The sequence below is a fragment of the Rhinolophus ferrumequinum genome, chromosome 10, assembly GCF_004115265.2.
Source record: "Rhinolophus ferrumequinum isolate MPI-CBG mRhiFer1 chromosome 10, mRhiFer1_v1.p, whole genome shotgun sequence".
NCBI lineage: Eukaryota > Metazoa > Chordata > Mammalia > Chiroptera > Rhinolophidae > Rhinolophus > Rhinolophus ferrumequinum.
In genome coordinates this window covers 26,353,360-26,372,110 of record NC_046293.1, presented here as the reverse complement: position 1 = coordinate 26,372,110, position 18,751 = coordinate 26,353,360, and the positions used below count along the sequence as shown (strand labels likewise).

General features: G+C 36.0%; 1 protein-coding gene across 1 annotated transcript; it reads right to left on the bottom strand.

The window, feature by feature from the left end:
- Nucleotides 1-3,687: 3,687 nt before the first annotated feature.
- Nucleotides 3,688-9,405, bottom strand: LOC117029375 (collagen alpha chain-like). The gene is made up of 4 exons (XM_033118596.1): nucleotides 9,292-9,405; nucleotides 6,940-6,972; nucleotides 6,066-6,104; nucleotides 3,688-4,169 (listed from the first exon to the last, which is right to left on the bottom strand). The coding sequence occupies exons 1-4, from the start codon at nucleotides 9,368-9,370 to the stop codon at nucleotides 3,688-3,690; spliced, it is 633 nt and encodes a 210-aa protein (XP_032974487.1). The 5' UTR covers nucleotides 9,371-9,405.
- Nucleotides 9,406-18,751: the final 9,346 nt, after the last annotated feature.

Genomic DNA, 18,751 nt, shown 5'->3' with positions numbered 1-18,751 from the left:
ATTTGACCTGACAGTAATACCAGAGCAGTAAAAATGCCATCAAATTAATCTTCCAGTGAGAATGGAGGCTTTGAGGGGACAAATTCTGCAGTGGCTCCAGTGGGTCCACAAACTCACATAACCACTCTGTGGTTATCTCCCCGGTTCTCAAGAATAAAATTGGAATAGATGTAATTCCAATAGAAGCATCTGTCAGAATACAGCACTGAAGGCTCTTAAGTTTCAGGTGAAAAGAATGACACATCAGTGGATGTCAGAAAGCTTTTGTCTTCAGCCATTCAAGTTTTGAGTAGAAGGTGAGACACAGGTACTATTTGGGTGCTAAAGAGGTAGAAATACATATAAAGTTGGCTTCTCCAGAAAGCAGTTCTTGTGTAGTGAGGTGTGGATGGTCAGGTTTTTGGTCAGTCTAATGCTTGCCTCTCTGGACAGACCGTCGTGATGACCGCAGTCTCTCTGCCTGCTTTGGAACCAACTATATGGCTCCATTTCGAAAGACAAAATATGTGCAAAAACCAAGTGTGAGTCTCAGCCCAGGCCCATCATCACTGTGTTGGGGGAAAATTCTTCCCCAAATCAGATCAGGATCCTTAAGTATCTAGACAAGTACAAGATAATCTGATATTTAACTTCTGAATGGTAAAATTTAAAACCCATAATTAAAACTTACACACCAATGCCCACTTTTATTCTTACAAAAGTATTGAGTAGTAGACCCCTCTTTGTGACTGGCATTTAAGTGTGGCTGAAAAAAAAAGCTATACTGAAACTGTTAGAAATTCGTTGCCCATAACTCTAAGCATGGCAGAAGAAATTCATTTTTAGGGAACATTTGTCTATTTCAGTTAGAATCATATAACTAAGCCCCATGGTCAAACACGCAAATCAATAGCATTATCTTGTTTGTCCTTAAATGATCACTATGGCAGGAACCTATACTTGGCACTGAGGATATAAAGGTAAGTGAAACGCTGTTCTCGTCCTTAAGGGACTCAGGCTCTAACGGAAGGTTTAGCTTGGACATAATGATGATGACTATCAGAAAAGTGGCAAAAGAAGGTATGATGGAAGCTCAGAGCAGGGGAGTAAAAGGAAGGCCTCTCACAGCAGATGCCATGTGACCTGGACCTTGGAGAGTGGGGTGTGGAGGGAAGTAGAGAAAAATACATGGCTAAATCGATGCATATAACATAGTATTTCAAAAGTCTAGGAAAACAAAATAATTCAGTAATGTTGAAGTGAATATGGGAAGAAAATGCTGGAGATGGGGGTTAGTTCCAGATTGTGAAACATGCGGTGAATGGAAAGCTGAATTTGTCATTTATTTTAGGGACAACCAAGGTATTTTTACAGAATGGTGTCGCATGGTCATTTCTTTGCAAATACTACAGAATGGGACATAAACTGGTTAACATAAAATTTTGTCTTAGTATAAGAGATACCTCTATCAAGAGATTTATTTTAATGTGTGCAAACTTTCAATGTGTGAAAGTTTCCTCTGGTGGGCTGGGAGACAGCTCTTTAGTATGATATTAGGAAAGAAGAAATGGGGACTTGAGCCCTGAAATGAAGATGATATTGCTAGGCAGTAGTTTTTAACCAGGAAAACCAAGTTTTGGGATCTCTTTCTGAAAATAAAGCATGACAGTGAGTGGTTCATTTACGAATATCTTTGACTATTCAGTAGGCTTGTGTTATGCAAAAATGTATTGATTTGGATATGAGACTTAGCTGCTCAGTATTATGATTGAAATGATAGAACCATTATCTAGTAAATTACTTATCTCTAATGTTTGGTGCTATTATGAGATTTTTGGGTTTTACTTTTTTTCCCTATGCTTTCAATAAATAATGGAAAATTGGGAAAGATCACAACGGGGGGCTTCCAGCCTGCTTGCAAGGTAGAGAGAGAAGTAATTTTTTTCTTGATTCCTTACCCAAGTCAGTTTCAACTGCCTCTACTCACAGGTTTATATATTTTTATACATTTTGCATTGTGAAATATACCACGTCCATCTGCAGAATAGTCACATTACTTCAGAAACTATTGGTTCGAAAGTCCAGAACAACCAGAGACTAACTTTGCTTCCAAGGAAAAGGCTAGTTCTCGATCTGATTCCAGAACTGAGTCTGGCAGTGAATGTGGGAATAAAGGATCTTCAACATGTTTAATTTCTGTTTCTGTTACTTTAACAGAAACATTGTGATCTTTCATTAATATGAATACTAAAAGCAAACTTCTTATGGCCTTGATAGCAATGTCCCTGAGAGCCTTCATTTTTATCCTCACCTAGTTTCTTGGGCTGCCAGCATTCGATGGGTGACTCTCCATAATCAAATTTTGGCACTCAGAGAAACAAAGAGCTTCCAGGTTAAACACAACTCCTAGCCTGACTCTCCTGAGCCAACCACTAAGATACTTCACTCAGAAGATTTGGAGGTAGATGGAGTAAGTGTGTTGTAATTAGTCTATGTGTGCTTACTCGTTAAAAAAATCTGGTAAGTAAATTTTCTCATTGTATTAGTTTGCTAAGGTTGCTGTTACAAAGTACTATAAACCAAGTGGCTTAAACAATAGAAACTTATTTTATCACAAGATCAGGGTACTGGTTCAGTCTGAGGGCTATAAGGGAGATCTGTTCCAAGCCTCTCTCCTAGCTTCTGGTGGTTTGCTGGCAATCTTTGGTGCTCTTTAGATTCTGCTACATCACCCCGATCTCTGTCTTCATCTTCACATGGCGTTCTCCCTGGGCACGTGTATGTCCAAATTGGCCCTTTTTACAAGGACACCAGTCATCCTGGATTAGGGGCCCACCCTACTCTCATGTGAGCTCATCTTAACTAATTATATCTGCAACAACCCTATTTCCAAATAAGATCACATTCTGAGACACTGGTAGTTAAGTCCTCACAAAATTATTAAAAGCTGAGCTACCTATAAAGCTGTACAATACAGAACATTTGGAATTCAATCAGAGCTTTGTACCTCCCAGCCTGTCCCTCTTGTCTAACCCTAAAAGGAAAACAAGAGCCAATGTTTAATGCTGATGACTTTATTGATGATTTAAAGTTGGAGAAAGGAAAGGCCAAGAAGTTCACACCACTGAAAAGTTGATGGTCTCCAGTTGATTTCTATCAATTCTGAAACAAAGAGAAAGAGTTTAGACAGAAGTAGCTTGGCCTCAGCATGATCTATGCCTCATATCTCTATTATTAAGTAGTCTCATTATAAGACATCACATTACATTAAGAGATAGAGGAGAAGAAGGAGGAGTGGGGAGGTGGAGGGGGAAGAGGAGGGCAGCAGAGGGGAAAGTAAAGGGAAGAGAGAGGAAGGGGAGGGGAGGGAAGGTAGACACTGGGGAAGTTATAGGCTAATATAAGAATAAGGGAGTAAAAATTAAAATCCCAAAAACCAAAGGTGGAAATAACACTTGCTCTTCTAAGAATGGAAGAGACTTTTCTACATGTAAGGTTGAGGCAAGGAGAATCGTGGCAAGGACAAATCTGAACAAAGAGTTCAAGAGTGTCAAGACTGAGAACAAAAGTCAAGATTAAAAACAAGAGAAATGAACAGAAAGAAAAAGAAGAGTTAAAAATTTTAAGAGAAATTCACTAGATAAGTGAATAAAAATGCAGTTAATACCTAGGGAATCACTGGAAGCCATCTTTAGTTGGCTTTCCTTGTCATTGGCCACCTCTCTGACCATCCCGGCCATCTCTTCCACGCTGGCTTCTCTGGCCACCATGGCTACCCTGTCCACCTCTGCCACGTCGGCTACGTGGGCCACCTTGACCTTCATGGCCTCTTTGGCCATCTTGACCATCTTGGCCACTTTGACCATCTTGACCATCTTGGCCACTTTGGCCATCTTGACCATCTTGGCCACTTTGGCCATCTTGACCATCTTGGCCACTTTGGCCATCTTGACCATCTTGGCCACTTTGGCCATCTTGACCATCTTGGCCACTTTGGACACCTCTTCTTCCTCTTCTATAGCTTTCCCGGCCTCTGTATGAGCTTTCCTGGTCCTTCTGGCTGCGACGCTCGCGAGGCTGACCATGGTCTTTTTCCCCATCTTTGCCCTTATTGCCATGCTGACCTCCATGTTCTTCTCCTTGAGATTTATTTCGCAATCCCTCTGAGTGTTCTTCCGGTGATTCAGTACCTGCTTAATCAAGAGAACACAGATTCAGAAAGTAACAAGGAAAAAAAGAGGTTAGCCATAAACTTAAATGAGGCAAGTATGGAACCTACTGTAGACTCAATTTAATTAGAAGTAATGCATTACTGGTTGGAATGGTACTAGATAGTGACTGGTGCCTAGAAGAGGAGGGGCAGAGAAATCCTGGCCTCTTCAGAGTGTGTATGCTTAGCTTAGCAGCTCTTGTTCGTCCCATCACCATTTACTCTCCCTTTTTCTGATGTTTCTGCCACTATTCTATATTGCCATCTATCCTGAATTTGCCATGATATATATGAAATCATCTAAACCATCAGCTCTCTCATGATGTCTGAGAGAAACCACGAGATGGAGTCACTGTATCTACCTATAGATCAGGGGTGTCCACACTTTTTTCAACGGTTTTCACCAAGGGCCATATGCGGTAAAATACACAAACGGCCGGGCCACTCACTCGAGGTGAAGCACGTATTGCCTCACCTGGTTTATTTAAGTAAACTAAATATATTTTTGGAATTTGCTGGGGGCCAATTAACAATGGATCGCGGGCCGCAGTTGGCCCGTGGGCCGCAGTTTGGACACCCCTGCTATAGATCCTCGTATACATGATATCTTGGCAGAAATATATTGAACAGGGGGAAATTATCAGCCACCTTGGCCCTCCGAATAGCAGATCAATCATATAACACCTTCTTTCCGTTTTCTTCTATCACCTTCTACAAACTGTTAAGTCTGATGACAAACAGAAAGTATAAATAAATATACTTTCACCTTATGTTGTTTACTTTTGCAAATTTCTGGGACCTGTACTTGAGTCCCATCTATTGCATTAACTTTCAATCATTTCTTCATGTTCTCATGGCCATCACTTTTACAAACATTCTCTTATGGATTCAACACATATTGTTTATACACATGCTGTATTGTCCCTTACATCAGAAACTAAGAGTTCAAGCTTAAAAGACACAGCATGTGCCCTCAAGTTGCTTGTTCCTCATTGTTGCCAGGTTAACAGAGAAATGGCTGTGCCACCCTCCTATTCAAAAATCTCTTTGTTGCCCACAGAATAAATTACAAATTCAGCTTCTCCTGCACAATATCCTTTACAGTCTGTAACTAACCCACATCTCCAGCTTTATCTTCTTATATTCACTTTAACCTTACAGAATTAGTCTCTGTTCCTACACCATTGCCATAGTATGTTACATGCACAGATGTAGCTTTGCATTTCATCTGCTTGCCCCGATGCCTCCACTCTCCAAGGTCCAGATTACATGGCATCTCCTGTGGGAGGCCTTCCCTTTTCTCCCCTGCTCTCAGCTTCCATCATACCTTCTTTTGCCACTTTTCTGATAGTCATCATCATTTTGTCCAAGCTAAATCTTCCATTAGATCCTGAGTTCCTAAAGGACATTTATCTTTGTATCCTTGGTACCAAGAATAGGACCATGGTTATTGTTCAGTATTAAATTGTATTGAAATAATATTGGGGTAGAGCATATAGATAGTCAAAGCATTTCCCCCCCAGGAATCCTCATAGGCATACCCCTAGAAAGACAGCCAAGGCCAGGTAATCTAGGCAAGAAAAAAAATCAGAAGGAAAGCAGTGACCACATTTTCTAGACCCAAGAGAACCCTTAAATCTAAATCAAATCATTTCTTTTCTTCTTCTTCTTTTTTTTTTTTTTTTTTGTCTTTTGTGCTCCTTCTGTAATATGGAACTAATAATATTAAACTATATGGAATGGTTGAAAAAGGAAATCTTAAAGGTTAAGCTTGAGTTTCTAAATTAAAGTAAAAATTGTAGAAACAGTTACCAGAGGTTCCTAGAATCCATTTAGAAAAATTCTAAATAAGTTAATTGAATTCAGAATAACTCACCTAAGAGTTGGGACTCTTCCTCTTCGTCTTGAGGGACTTCTGCAAAGAAAGAACAACAAAAAAATCTATAGCGTGTTCAATGACATCATAACCTGAGAGGAAGGATCATTGACAAGTCACGAACTGGGGAAAATCATTAAACATGTAAAGGTTTTCTTTAAGCAGCAAAAGTTTTAGTTGACTCATTTCTTCAATTTGCTACTTCTTTGGTGACATAACTTATAATTCATTAGCTCTCTCATGTACTATAGTCATTTCTTACATCCTCCCTCCTACACACACTCCCTCCCTTGTCATTAAAACTGACTTCAAATTTTTCATTTGGAGTGTGTAAAGCTAACAATGGCTTTAAATTTCATCTACTCTGAGGCATCTTACCATTTAAATAGATATCAAGGCTTTGATAACCAAAGAATGAAGCATTAGTGCAGTAAATAAATAAGGTGAAATAATAAACTTGCTGATTGAATAATAGAAGTACTTTAGCTAAATTACAGAGTATCTTTATGATTGCATTCAAATTAGTTAAATGTCAAGGAGATAATTCCCTTACAAACATAAGTGATTTGTGTTGTTCAATCATTAGTCTTTGATTTAGAGAATAGCATTTACAAATCAATAGGGTGCCATGTTCTGCTGGTGTTCGGACACTATTTACATATCTGACACAGAATATTTCAATGTGGAAAGAAGGAAATGACCCATATCTAACAATATGACTGAGGACCCCTAAAACTTAGGAGTTCATTGTCCCTTTTTGCCTTTCTCGAGGCTCAATTTTGAGAGTTTTCAAGAGACAAACACTAAACAAAGTAAAAAGTATGATAGGTTCTGAAGAACAAAGAAAGGAACACATCCTTGAAAAAGGATTTACCTAGCTCTTCACGTAAGTCTTCAACCTCAGTACCTAGAATTTTAAAAGAAAAAAAAAAAAGAAGGTAAATTTAAAATATAATTTAATAAGACCTCATCTGTACACTTGTAGAAAGACAAGTAAATTTAGACACTAGAACTTATAAAATGCTTACAAGAACTAATAATAATAATAATAAAAAAAGATTTGGATACAATGGAGCAATATTTCCCAAAGTAGAACCCTAGACTAATCACTGATTCTGAAGTAGAGATAAAAAAGATGTCAAATATTTAACTAGTTCTGTATTATATATAATAAAATGGAGAGCCACAATGATTCCAGCAAATAAAGATTATGTGACATCTTGCAACAGAGGAAACTTGAGAACTGAAAGCATCTACAACAATACTACTTACTGTCTACACTAATGTGACTACTATTCTGGAAAATTCTTGCCCATGAAAATAAATGTTTCAAGTAATTATTTGTTACTTCAGGAATTTGCCCCAAACCTATTTAAACAAATATTAATCTGTTCACCTTTTCAGTGGCATGAATTGTTTTCTCTCCAAGACTCAGAACCCTTCCCTCCTAAACTCTTAAATCATGGATCTTACCTATTCCTAATAAAGCCCTCCTTAAACTAGACCCCCAAACCTTATCTTTAAAGATTCCGACTTTGTGTTTTTCCCTCAGAGGCACTCTACAGGTAAAATAGCACTATACTTACCAAAGTAAGGATAAGCTTATCTTTGCCTCGTGAAAGATTGTTTTGGTGGTGTTCTGGGGCATCCTACGTTTAACAATATTTTAAGCTATATTTTTACTTGAAAGTTACTCACATTTTGATAAATAAATGTTCTATGAAATACTCAGAGAAACATAGCACTGCACTTTATTAGACTGTAAGGCTGCTCTTGAGAAGTTGGGTGAGTTAGGGATGGATGTCAAGAGGGAAATCCATTTGGGAACAAAGCAGAGATGTGGAACAAAGGAATTTCTGTGTTGAATAGAAATATTAACTTGAAATTATTCAACATACTTAAGACAATTTCAAGTCATTTTAGATGAGGTAAAAGCTAAAAGAATTTCTGGGATTTGAAATCTGACAGGGCTGAGTCTATAAAACAGCTTTATCATTTGCTAATTGTGTAAGCTCAGAAATATTTAAACTCTAAAATTATGGTTCAAACGTAAAATATGGATAATAATATCTACTTCAAATTGTTGTGGCAAATAATAAATGACATAATATATGTACAAGACCAGGCATAGACTAAATTCCCAGTACACACTTTAAAAAAAAAAATCTTTCCTTAGAGTTTTACTGTTATTCCCATCTCATACCAAAACTATCACAAACTGTTAGACTTTGAGGTGCCAAGAATTTTATCATAAAATACCATTTTATAGATGCTTATTAATACTTACACACCTTTCAGAGAAATCTGAAATTACCATTTTAGAATTACCTTCTCCATGAATAGCAACTTTGTCTCAGCAGATGGCAACAAGTTAAAACGCAAATAATCTATTAGAATTCCATGTATTTGTTTAATATTGCCACTTCGTTCACTTAGGCTACTTCTAAATAATGACAAAATATGTATTTAAGAAGAAAATAAAATTTTATTTCAACTTCTAATTGTTTGTTTTACAAGAAGTCTGGTATCTGAAAGTTTGCGGTTATTTTAAAGATTATCTGGATTTTGACTTTGTATCTGGACATTTGGTATCAAGATATGCCATTTATCTTCTCTATTTAAAAGAGCTACAGGTTGAAAAAGCATTAGCCTTACTCTTCTGTTATATATAAATTCCTTCATTACTGCTTGAAATTATCTATTCCTAGGAATCACCAGATTTACTATAAATACTATAAATACATGGCTAACAAACGGTTATATGACCAGATTATAAGTATTTAAAAGGAATAAGTAATGTAATGGAGATAAAAAATTAATAGTGCCTGCCTTATGTGAATATTTTGATGAAAGAAACAAAAATTTTATCAAAATTCTCAATATTTCTGAATATTTAAGTGTTTGATATCAAGAAAATGAGATATCTAAATGAATTATAGAATTTTCACTCAATTTAGAAGACATGTTTCACACAGAGTAAATAACTGGCAGTCCATATGTCTAAAACCAGCAAAAGTCACACCACGAAGATGATGGCTGAGGCCCAAGTTATCAGAGAGATATTTGCAATTAGTGGAAAATAGAAATTAATGTTGCCTCCTCTTTTCTTGACATAGTCTCTGAAAACAAAGTACTTAATCTCTGAGAAGGGACCAATCAACTCTACTTTATTCCATGAATTTTAACCCTGCCATCCCTTGTACAATCCCTACTTTCCCCCTCTTACCGTCATTGACGTCCCGAGCTGAGCTCAGGGCCAGCAAGGCCATTGAGAGCAAGAGCAGCAACATCTTGGTAGAAGCCATGGTGTCTCTCTCTCTCGGTGCTGCAGGAACCTCAGACACACTCCTTTATAAGACCAAAGAGAACAATATCACCATTTAAGCCCATGGGTTGGACACCTTTTACCCATATCTGATTTGCGGTTTGGGCCTCAGCCAGCCTGTTGGGTTCAAGGGCTCGTTAAACTCTCCAATGGAGAGCCATAAATTGGTCACACTCTTTAAAATAATTGTTCCTCCTCAACGACTAGTTATAATTATAGGTATTAATAATTGTCTTCCATTTTGTCATATTTAGTTCAGAACTGTGGTTCTCTGTTTTACTACCCTACCCAACATTGTTCAAGTTGTCCAAATGTCAATTATTTCACGCCCCCTTCCTATGGAATGAGCCAACAGAATCATCATGAAATGAAAGGCTAAAATAACAGAAATATAATCACAGGATGAAAGAACAACAAAGGGTCAAGAAAGACTGGTATAAGTTATCTTAACATGGCTTGAAAACTGAAAGCATTTGACAGTAAGAGATTAAACCCATCTTCAAACTACGCTTGAATTCATGGTTTGTATGGACTATGGAATTTTTAAACTAAAATGATCAGAATAGTGAGAAAACAATATAGTACAAGGAATAACTGAGTGAATTAAGGGTTTCATCTTAGAAAGAGAAGAGTATGACTAAGTGTGCTAGTTTTACTTAATTATGTAGAACAAAGAGCAATCTTGTGTGTATAGTTCTGGAAGGTACCAAAAGAGCTATTGATTGAAAAAAGAAGGATATTTTGAAGATAATATAGAATAACGTGAAGTAATTTCTTGTAATTATTTAAATTATTTTAGGTAATTTTAAATTTTGTTGTATATCTGCTGACTCCACTAAACTCAGGTGGACAGATTGTTTTTCTGTTCCAATTTTAGCCGAGGCCTATCCACTAGGCCTTCTTAGCTATTGTCTGAGGTGAGGAGTTCCACCTGAGGCTATACTGATGCTCCCTTAGATTACCATCTGTCTTAGTCCATTCAAACTGCTATAACAAAATATTATAGACTGGGTGGCTTAACAACAAAAATTTATGTCTCACAGTTCAGGAGGTTGAGAAGTCCAAGATCAGAGCACTGGCAGATTTGGTCATAGATGGTCATGTTCTCTCTGTGCCCTCACGTGATGGAAGGGACAAGGAAGCTCTCTGGGGTCTCTTTTATAAGGCCACTTAGAGTACTTTGCATCAGGCATTGTTCTAAGTGCTTAATGCATATTAACTCATTTACTGTTTACATAAATTTAGTTTTTAAAATATTTTAACTTATTTGGTATTTGGATGTATAGTTTAAGCTTTAGATATGTGAACCTGTTTCACATTTACATTTACATACACATATAAATTTATATTTACAACTCAGTGAAATTTGGCTTCCACCCCCACTTCCTTCACTCTCAAGGTTTCCAATACCTTCATGGCCAAATATGTATTTTCTCTCTTGATTCTTTTGACACTGTTGACTGCCAAATACTTTCTGATATTCTTCCTTTGTATGATATTTACAAAACTTCTGTCAATAGGTTATTCTTCTACTCATTACTCTCTTTTTAGTCTTATTCAATGGCTGTTCTTACTCCATTCAGTCATTAACTCATTCAACATATATTTAATGGCTGCATATTGGCTTCCATCACTGGTGGTAAAATTGAGGATATAAAATAATACATACCCAAATAAAAATATTATTACAAATTTTGAAAAGTGAGATATTCTCCCAAGTTTCATCTTATTCTCTACCTTACCTTACCCTCTCAATCTTAATATCTACTCATTTGTCTATTTATCCTGAGGCTTCAGCAATTGCTTATATGATGATACTATATCTAAATCTAAGGCCTGATTTCTTGCCTGAACTTTAAGTCTGTATGTCTTTTACAAATGGCACTGCCTGGATATCCACCAAGAGCCTTAAACACATGTTCGACGTCAATGCCATTGTAGTTCTTGTTCTACATGCAAAGTTGTTCTTATTCTCTACCATATTTTTTATTTCTATTAATAGGAATACCCAGTACTTTTATATTTCTATAAATTTTTTTCCTCTTAAAGTCTTTTTTCTTTTGATGTCTGTGAAAATAAATCTCCTGATTCTTTTTATATATTTTTTAAAATTTTGTCTGCCTCATTAAATCTTCATTTTTAAATACATTTATTAGTTAAGAGGTATGGAAGATACTGCTAATTGCTCACTTACTATCCATTTTTACCAGTTACTTTGCATAGCCCCAATAATGATCAGGGTGGTAATGTGTCCAGCTAAACAATATTTATTTTCAGACTCATTGCTGCAGGGTGTGACCATATGGCATAATTCCAGAAAATCTGAAGTTGGTTGAATTTTCTTTGAGTGTTACTTTTAGGAAGGCTACTTCCAGAGTACTACGTGCTTTTCCTCTTCTTACTGCCTGAAATAAAGACACAACTCCTTAAAGTTTAACAGCCATCTTGCAATACAGGGCCACAGCATGAGAATGGATTTCAACAATGTTTATTTCTCTGAACCCAGTACTTCTTCAGTATAAAGGTGTTTAACGAGTTGCCAACTTGAGAGTCCATATTATTTTTGGTATGAAGTTCTCTTGAATGAGGGAAAACTAGAGGATTGGGATATTTTCCCCTCAAAGAATGCCTGACCTGTGCAGCATACTTCCAGTCTTCAGCAGAGGCAGCTGCCAAACCAGTCACCCAGCTTGCCACTCAGGTGCCGTGCTAATGTCTCCTAGAACAACCAATCTCGAAAATCTGTGGTGACAGCATTCTCTAGCCTCAAGAACATATTTCTATGTCCTAGTTTTAGTACAAAGAGACTAAAAAGGAGAGCAACGACCCTTATTATTGTGATTCCTAAAGGTACAGGAGTGAGAACAGGTGTCTAAAGAAATAGAAGCTGGGAGTTTTGCTATCAAACAGGTGGTGAGTGCTCAAGAATTATATTTTGCTTTACCACTGGGGATCTCTTTATGCCCTAGTTTATAAAACCAGAAACATCAGTTAAATTTTCAATTTTTATAACTGACCTTCTCAAGTACCTTAAAATCCAAGTGTCCAGAACTGGATTTGTCATCTTTCCTTCAAAATGTACTCTTTCTTTACCAACTCACGCTCTGTATGCCTCCAATATCAGAGTCAGTTTTACACATCTTTCTCTTTCATTCTTTCATAGCGTAAGAAATTGAGTCCTTCTCATTTCCAGGCCTATACTAGATGTTGTATTGCAAAAATGAAATTTCTGCCCACAGAAAGATTACAACCTCACTTGGAAACATATATACAGAGATGATCATAATGCAACTATTTCTTTAGGACAGCACATGCAAATAAAAGTGAGAAGCAGTAAATGGAGCACCAAAGTCTGCCTGTAAAAATCAGGGAAGACTTCACAGAGAACATAGCAAGTCATGAAATCGTAGTTAAATGTCAGATGGCAGCCTGGATGCTGAGCACGTTCCAGGAAGAGGAAATGTGTACAAAAACAGAGAAGTGTGAGAGAACATACCATATTTGGAAGATTGAATGTACAGTAGACCCCCTAATCCAAGGAGGATACATTCCAAGGCCCCCAATGGATGCCTGAAACTGCAGATATCGAGCCCCCTTTAGACTGTTTTTTTTCCTATACTTATACACTTGAGGCTTCTCTTTGGCATATCCAAATTGCCAGCATCACTACTCCTGCACTTTGGGGCTGTTGTAAGTAAAATAAGGGTTACTTGAACAGAAGCACTGCGGGACATGACAATTGATCTGATAACTAATATGGCTACTAAGTGGGTGGGAAGTATAATCATGATGAATATGCTGGACAAAGGGATGATTCACATCCCAGCAGGAAGGAGCAGGATGGCATGAGATTTCATCACACTATTCAGAACACTGTGTAATTTAAAACTTATGAGTTGTTTATTTCTATAATTTTCCATTTAATATTTTTTAGACTGTTTCAGGTAGCTAAAACGGTGGAAAGTGAAACCACAGATAAGGGGGGACTACTGTAGTTTGCTACTTCTGAATTATAGTGTCATAAGAGATAAAACAAAGTGGAAGGAGAAAAGACTGGACATACAAGTAGAGACCAAATGATAAAACCATATGACAAAAGTCTTGTGTGCTATGCAAAGGAGGAGTATAAATTATACTTTACAGAAGGGGGACAATTAATGAATATCACACAAAAAAGTAAGATCATTAGATGACTGTGTTAGAAAGATGACATTGGTGACAGTGTTCAGAGGAGCGGTCTACTGCAATTCCCCAGGAAATGCATAGTGAGCACTAGAGTTAGGGCAGTACTGATTAGAATAAAGAAAAAGAAATACTAAAAGATTTATTTTAGAAGTAGAATAAATATGATAGACTTAAAGGTAAAATAAGTAGAGTTTTCTGAAATTAATGTCTTTTTTTTTCATGTAATGAGTGGACTTAGGATTCACCAAAATGGGTAATCAAAGAATAAATCAAAGCAGGTTTGGAGAAAGGTATGATGAGATTAAGGTTTAGGGCACCTCGTATAAGAGCCAAGTGAAAACATTTAATGTCTCACATGTACCTAGAAAACAGGTGCCGAACAAACATTACCGGGATCAATATATGAGTATGATATGTACAATAATTAGCAGACTTATTTGAAGCAATCCAAACTATAAATAATCATATGTCTGTCAAAAGAAGACTAAATGATAAATTAAAGTACAGTCATAATAGGGAATATTATACAGCAACAAAAGTGAACATTCTGCAATCATCCTTATACAAAATGTTCAGTGAGAGAAACCTAACTCAGAAGAGTACATACTGTTTTATTATATTTTATATAAACTTTAAAATAGTTAAACTAATCATTATGCAAAGATGTGTGTGTAGGAACAGTAAGAGGGTATTATCTAGGAAAGGACACAAGGATTCCTTTTGGGGTATTGTAATATATTATTAATATACTATTTATTGAGCTGATTTTAATGACATGGTTGTGATTCTTTGTAAATATTTGTCAATCTACATATGTATAATGTGCGCATTTTCCATAGGCATGTTATACTTTAACAAAATATATTTACTTATAAGTTAGTAATTTAGATGATATGTTTGTGTACATTACATAAATTATTTAAACTATGTTAGTAAAGATATAGGAAACAGTCATTCTCTTTATACCTTTGGGGAATTCAAATTTATACATATTTTAGGAGATACGTTGTGTGATCTATCAAAGTGCACCTGGTGTTTTATCCAGAAATCTCATTCTTAGAATTTATCCTGTAAGTGTTGCTGCATATGTAGGTAAATAAATAAGTAAACAAAAATTATTGCAGCACTGTTTGTGACAGCAAAATACTGCAAACAATATAAATGGTGATGTAACTAGTTAAATAATTATGGACCACCAATACAATGGGTTACAATACAATCATTAAATAGAATTCAGTAGGTATATATGTGTGGGATGCATATGAAATGCATATAAAAAGATATCCAAACAAAAGTTTAGTATGAGCCCATTTCTATATGAAAGAAAAGAACTCTCTCTATATATGTATGTTATAAATAGATTATATATAATCTATATTTTATATACCTATTATATATAATACATATAATATATATTTATCTTATATATAATATATATCTATCTTATATTCAATTTTCCATATAGCTATTTATATATAATCTATAATATAGCTATTTTATATATCCACATACCTATTTTTACGTATAAAAATATATGTAATATATTATATGTTATATATTATATGTAGCTATTTAATCTATAATATGTGTATTTTATATAGCTACATATTTACATATTATTATATACAATCTATTTTATATCTCTATGTATATAGATATAGATATATATCCATCTATATGTATAGATAGAGCAAGCATGCTGTGTTCAGCAAATATCTAAAACTATAAACAAAATTTTACCAGTGATTTTTTTTTGGAAATGAAATTGTGGTGAAGATGATGAGTAAGACCACCTTTTTCTTTGTATCGTTCTGTATTGTTTAAACTTTTTATAATGTTTTTATATTTAAAAAATACTAATGAAAATGAAGACCCTTGCCAACAAGCTATAGTCTCACAGAATGAATGAGGACGGCCCCACAATTTGCCTCAACTTCCTGCTTCCTCATTTGCTCCTGCCAGATAAGATCTTGGCTTTTAACCAAGACTTCAAGTCTGTTCCAGTCAACACTTAGCACCTTCCTTTCTGTCATCTGATAATTAATCATTTCAACTCTTAACTCCACCTGTACCCATCATTGACATTTACCTGCTTTCACCTGATAACTGAACTTCACTTTGTTTCTTAATTGCAGGCCTTCCTTCTGGGTGTAATTTTACTTTAAACACCCTGCTCTTTAGAATTGATAATAGTCATGACATTGGTTTCAGTGTCCATTTGCCCTTGAGACCAAAAATCAATATCTAATGATATTTAAGGCTTACTAAACCTGGGTTCAATGCCCAAAGCACTGTGTAAGCTCTTTCAGCCATTGTATTATTTAATTGAGTCCTGGCAACCTATAATATTATCATCCTAATATTATAAGTAAATAAATTGAGGCATGGATTGTATTTGTGTTGTAAATTTTGGAGCTGAGATTTGACTTGAGTACTATTTGACCCAGACAAAGTCCATGGTTTTAACTACTATATTATACTGCATACGAGATTTTGCCCAACACTTAATATAATCTGCCTCATATTTTTATTTGTGTTTTATTTTTTTATTTGCTTATAAATTTCTCAAAAGGACTAGCAATATTTTGTCATTGTTCTTGGAACCCTGAATATACAAGTAAGGGGACACTCCCTTGCATTTGCTTTCTACTTTTGAATTTTCATTAACTTCTTTCTATTTTGTGAGCTTGATAAAAAATAAAATAAATGCAATATCAATTTTGCTGATGTTATTATGGTCAGGTCAAACGTCATTGAATTTGAGGTTGAGAAATCTGTACCAAAAAAAATAGCATTCTAATAGCTTAACTTTGCTTTATGAAAATGTTGTCTAATTTTGGCAAGGTCACTTAATAGAATCCTGAAGGGATTCCTTAGGAGTTTAACTTCCTAGGTGTTTTCTCGTTAAGACCTGGTCAAAATTACTTTTAGTACAAAGTTTTACTATTTCCTATTCTACATTATAATACCCTCTCGTCAGTCCAAACTTTTAGTTTCAATATATGTGTGCATTAGGAAAGAGGATAAAGGGGAAGAATTTTTTGACTTCACCTACTTCTTAAATGGTATTTTTGGGAAAGAAGCAGTAATAAATCAAGGGGACTATATACAGAGTGTCCTGGTGCTGTCCATCAGCAAAGTGAGCAGTGGTTTACAGTGGAATTGAAAGCTGTGGAAAAAACATTGTCATGCAGGAGACCCTGCTCACTGCGCCATGTGTCATGCGGGGCTGCCTGCAGGGTCTCTGGTCCCGCTCCCCACATAAGAACGCAGAATATGGTGAGGCCAAAAAGGAACACCCACGGAGCCATAAGTAGGGGTGTCATATCTCTATACTCTATACTTTCGCTGGCGGCTGGGTTAGAGAAACAGGAAACAGGAGCCACACAATTCTCAACCCTCACTGCGCCACTTGCAGGCTCAGCCACCATCTTCTTGCTAGCCCCCATTTTCTGTTAGCATAGCCACGGCAGTTATATTCATGGCCAATGGCTCACTGGTTACAGCTGACGGCCAACTAGCCACAGCTGATGGCCATTTACTACCTGAGCCAGCACATTTCTATGTGAGGCCGAGAGCCTGGAAACTGCTTTTTGGGGCTCTGTCCCCACAAACATGTTGCTAAGGGCAGCATTAAAGAGAACAACTACGGAGAACCTCAGGTAGGAGCCTCTATTGTAGGCTGAGAAGTTCCACTGATGAAAAGATTTGAAAGGTGTGAGTAGTTAGCCTAAGCTTAGATAATATTAAAACTTGTTTGTTTGTCTTTCATTCTGCTAATGTGCTTTTTCTTATCTTTGTCTTATGGTTTCACATATTCTTCAGATCACTCTTTCCCAGAGGGCATTCTGATCTCTTTCTTGATCATTTAGTGGCTTAAACTCAGTTGTTTTCGTACAGGTACTGAATTTAAATTTATATTTGCAGTAGTGACTATTAACAACTCGTTTAAAATTCAGTTTGTCTCAAAATGGCTCCAAGGGCCATACCTCCACCTCTTTCTTGCTAACCAGCACCATTTCTGCTTTTCTTGGTTTTTGTAATTTGTGTTTGCTTACCACATCTCAATTTGGAGTGTCTAAGTGTAAAAGAGGAGACTAAGAAAACAGTGTCATTAAATCCCCTTAAAAACAATCTTAAAACTGAAATATTTAATGTACTTTTTTCTTTTCTGATATTGACATTCATCTTATAGGAAATGTGTGTTTTAATGATGCTGGTTGTTTTCCAATCAACTCTTTCATCACATTAGCTCTAATCAACCCAGGGCCAGGTACAAATTAGGGAGAGCCCACTGAAGTCATCCAAACTAGCCTCTCCTAAACCTTCTTACCCTGCAATACCCATCCCTTCCTGCTTAAACCACAATAGAAGTTTAATCCCATGGTTTCCCCTCTGCTTCTTGAGCCATCCCCATTCTTCCCCATGTGGCACCCATGGCAAAGTGTACCTCCTTCTCTTGGGAACTGTGAGTATAATGAACTATCTTTCAACGGCAGTCATCTCCTGATCTGTTGGCCTTACTATATCTAAATAATAATAAAACAGATATATACAAGAATATTCACTAAAATTATTTATGATAGCAAAAAATTTACAGTAATGTAAATGGTCCCCCGCTAAGGAATGGTGGAATTAATTATAATATCTCCATAGAATGAAATCCTAAGCAGCAATTTAAAAAAATAAGACAGTTCTGTATAAACGGACATGGGATTATCTTCAAGACATATTATTAAGTGATAAACGGAAGTTGCAAAACAAAAGATAGACACTATGATATATACCATATGCTTAAGTAAGTATACAAAACAACATTATATATTTAGAAATGTTTATATATATAAATGCACACAAAAAGATGGCCTGTTTGGATGATAAATCAAAGAGATTCCAGGAGTAACCTCTGGGTAAATCAGGTGGGATTTTTACTCTATCAGTAATTTAAAAAATATTTTTACCCTGAGAATGAATTTATGTACTATTTGTAGCATTCAAAATAAATAAAATATATTTTATAAAATTTCAGTTGATAGCTAAACTAATTTAAACTTTTCACTAGCATTATCATCAACCTACCCTTCAATATTCAAGACGTCTAAGGTCCGCTATGTTTAGGGCCAACTAGGGACTAGAAGCAAGATTAGCCTCACCTTATCACCTCCGCTATACACTC

What these genes read in the sequence shown, in the direction of transcription:
- LOC117029375 (XM_033118596.1), bottom strand. Translation starts at nt 9,370, where the DNA reads ATGGCTTCTACCAAGATGTTGCTGCTCTTGCTCTCAATGGCCTTGCTG. An exon ending in AGACTTACGTGAAGAGCTAG is followed by an intron (nt 6,105 to 6,939) that starts GTAAATCCTTTT and finishes CTTTCTTTGCAG; the next exon opens with AAGTCCCTCAAGACGAAGAG. An exon ending in GGAAGAGTCCCAACTCTTAG is followed by an intron (nt 4,170 to 6,065) that starts GTGAGTTATTCT and finishes TTGATTAAGCAG; the next exon opens with GTACTGAATCACCGGAAGAA.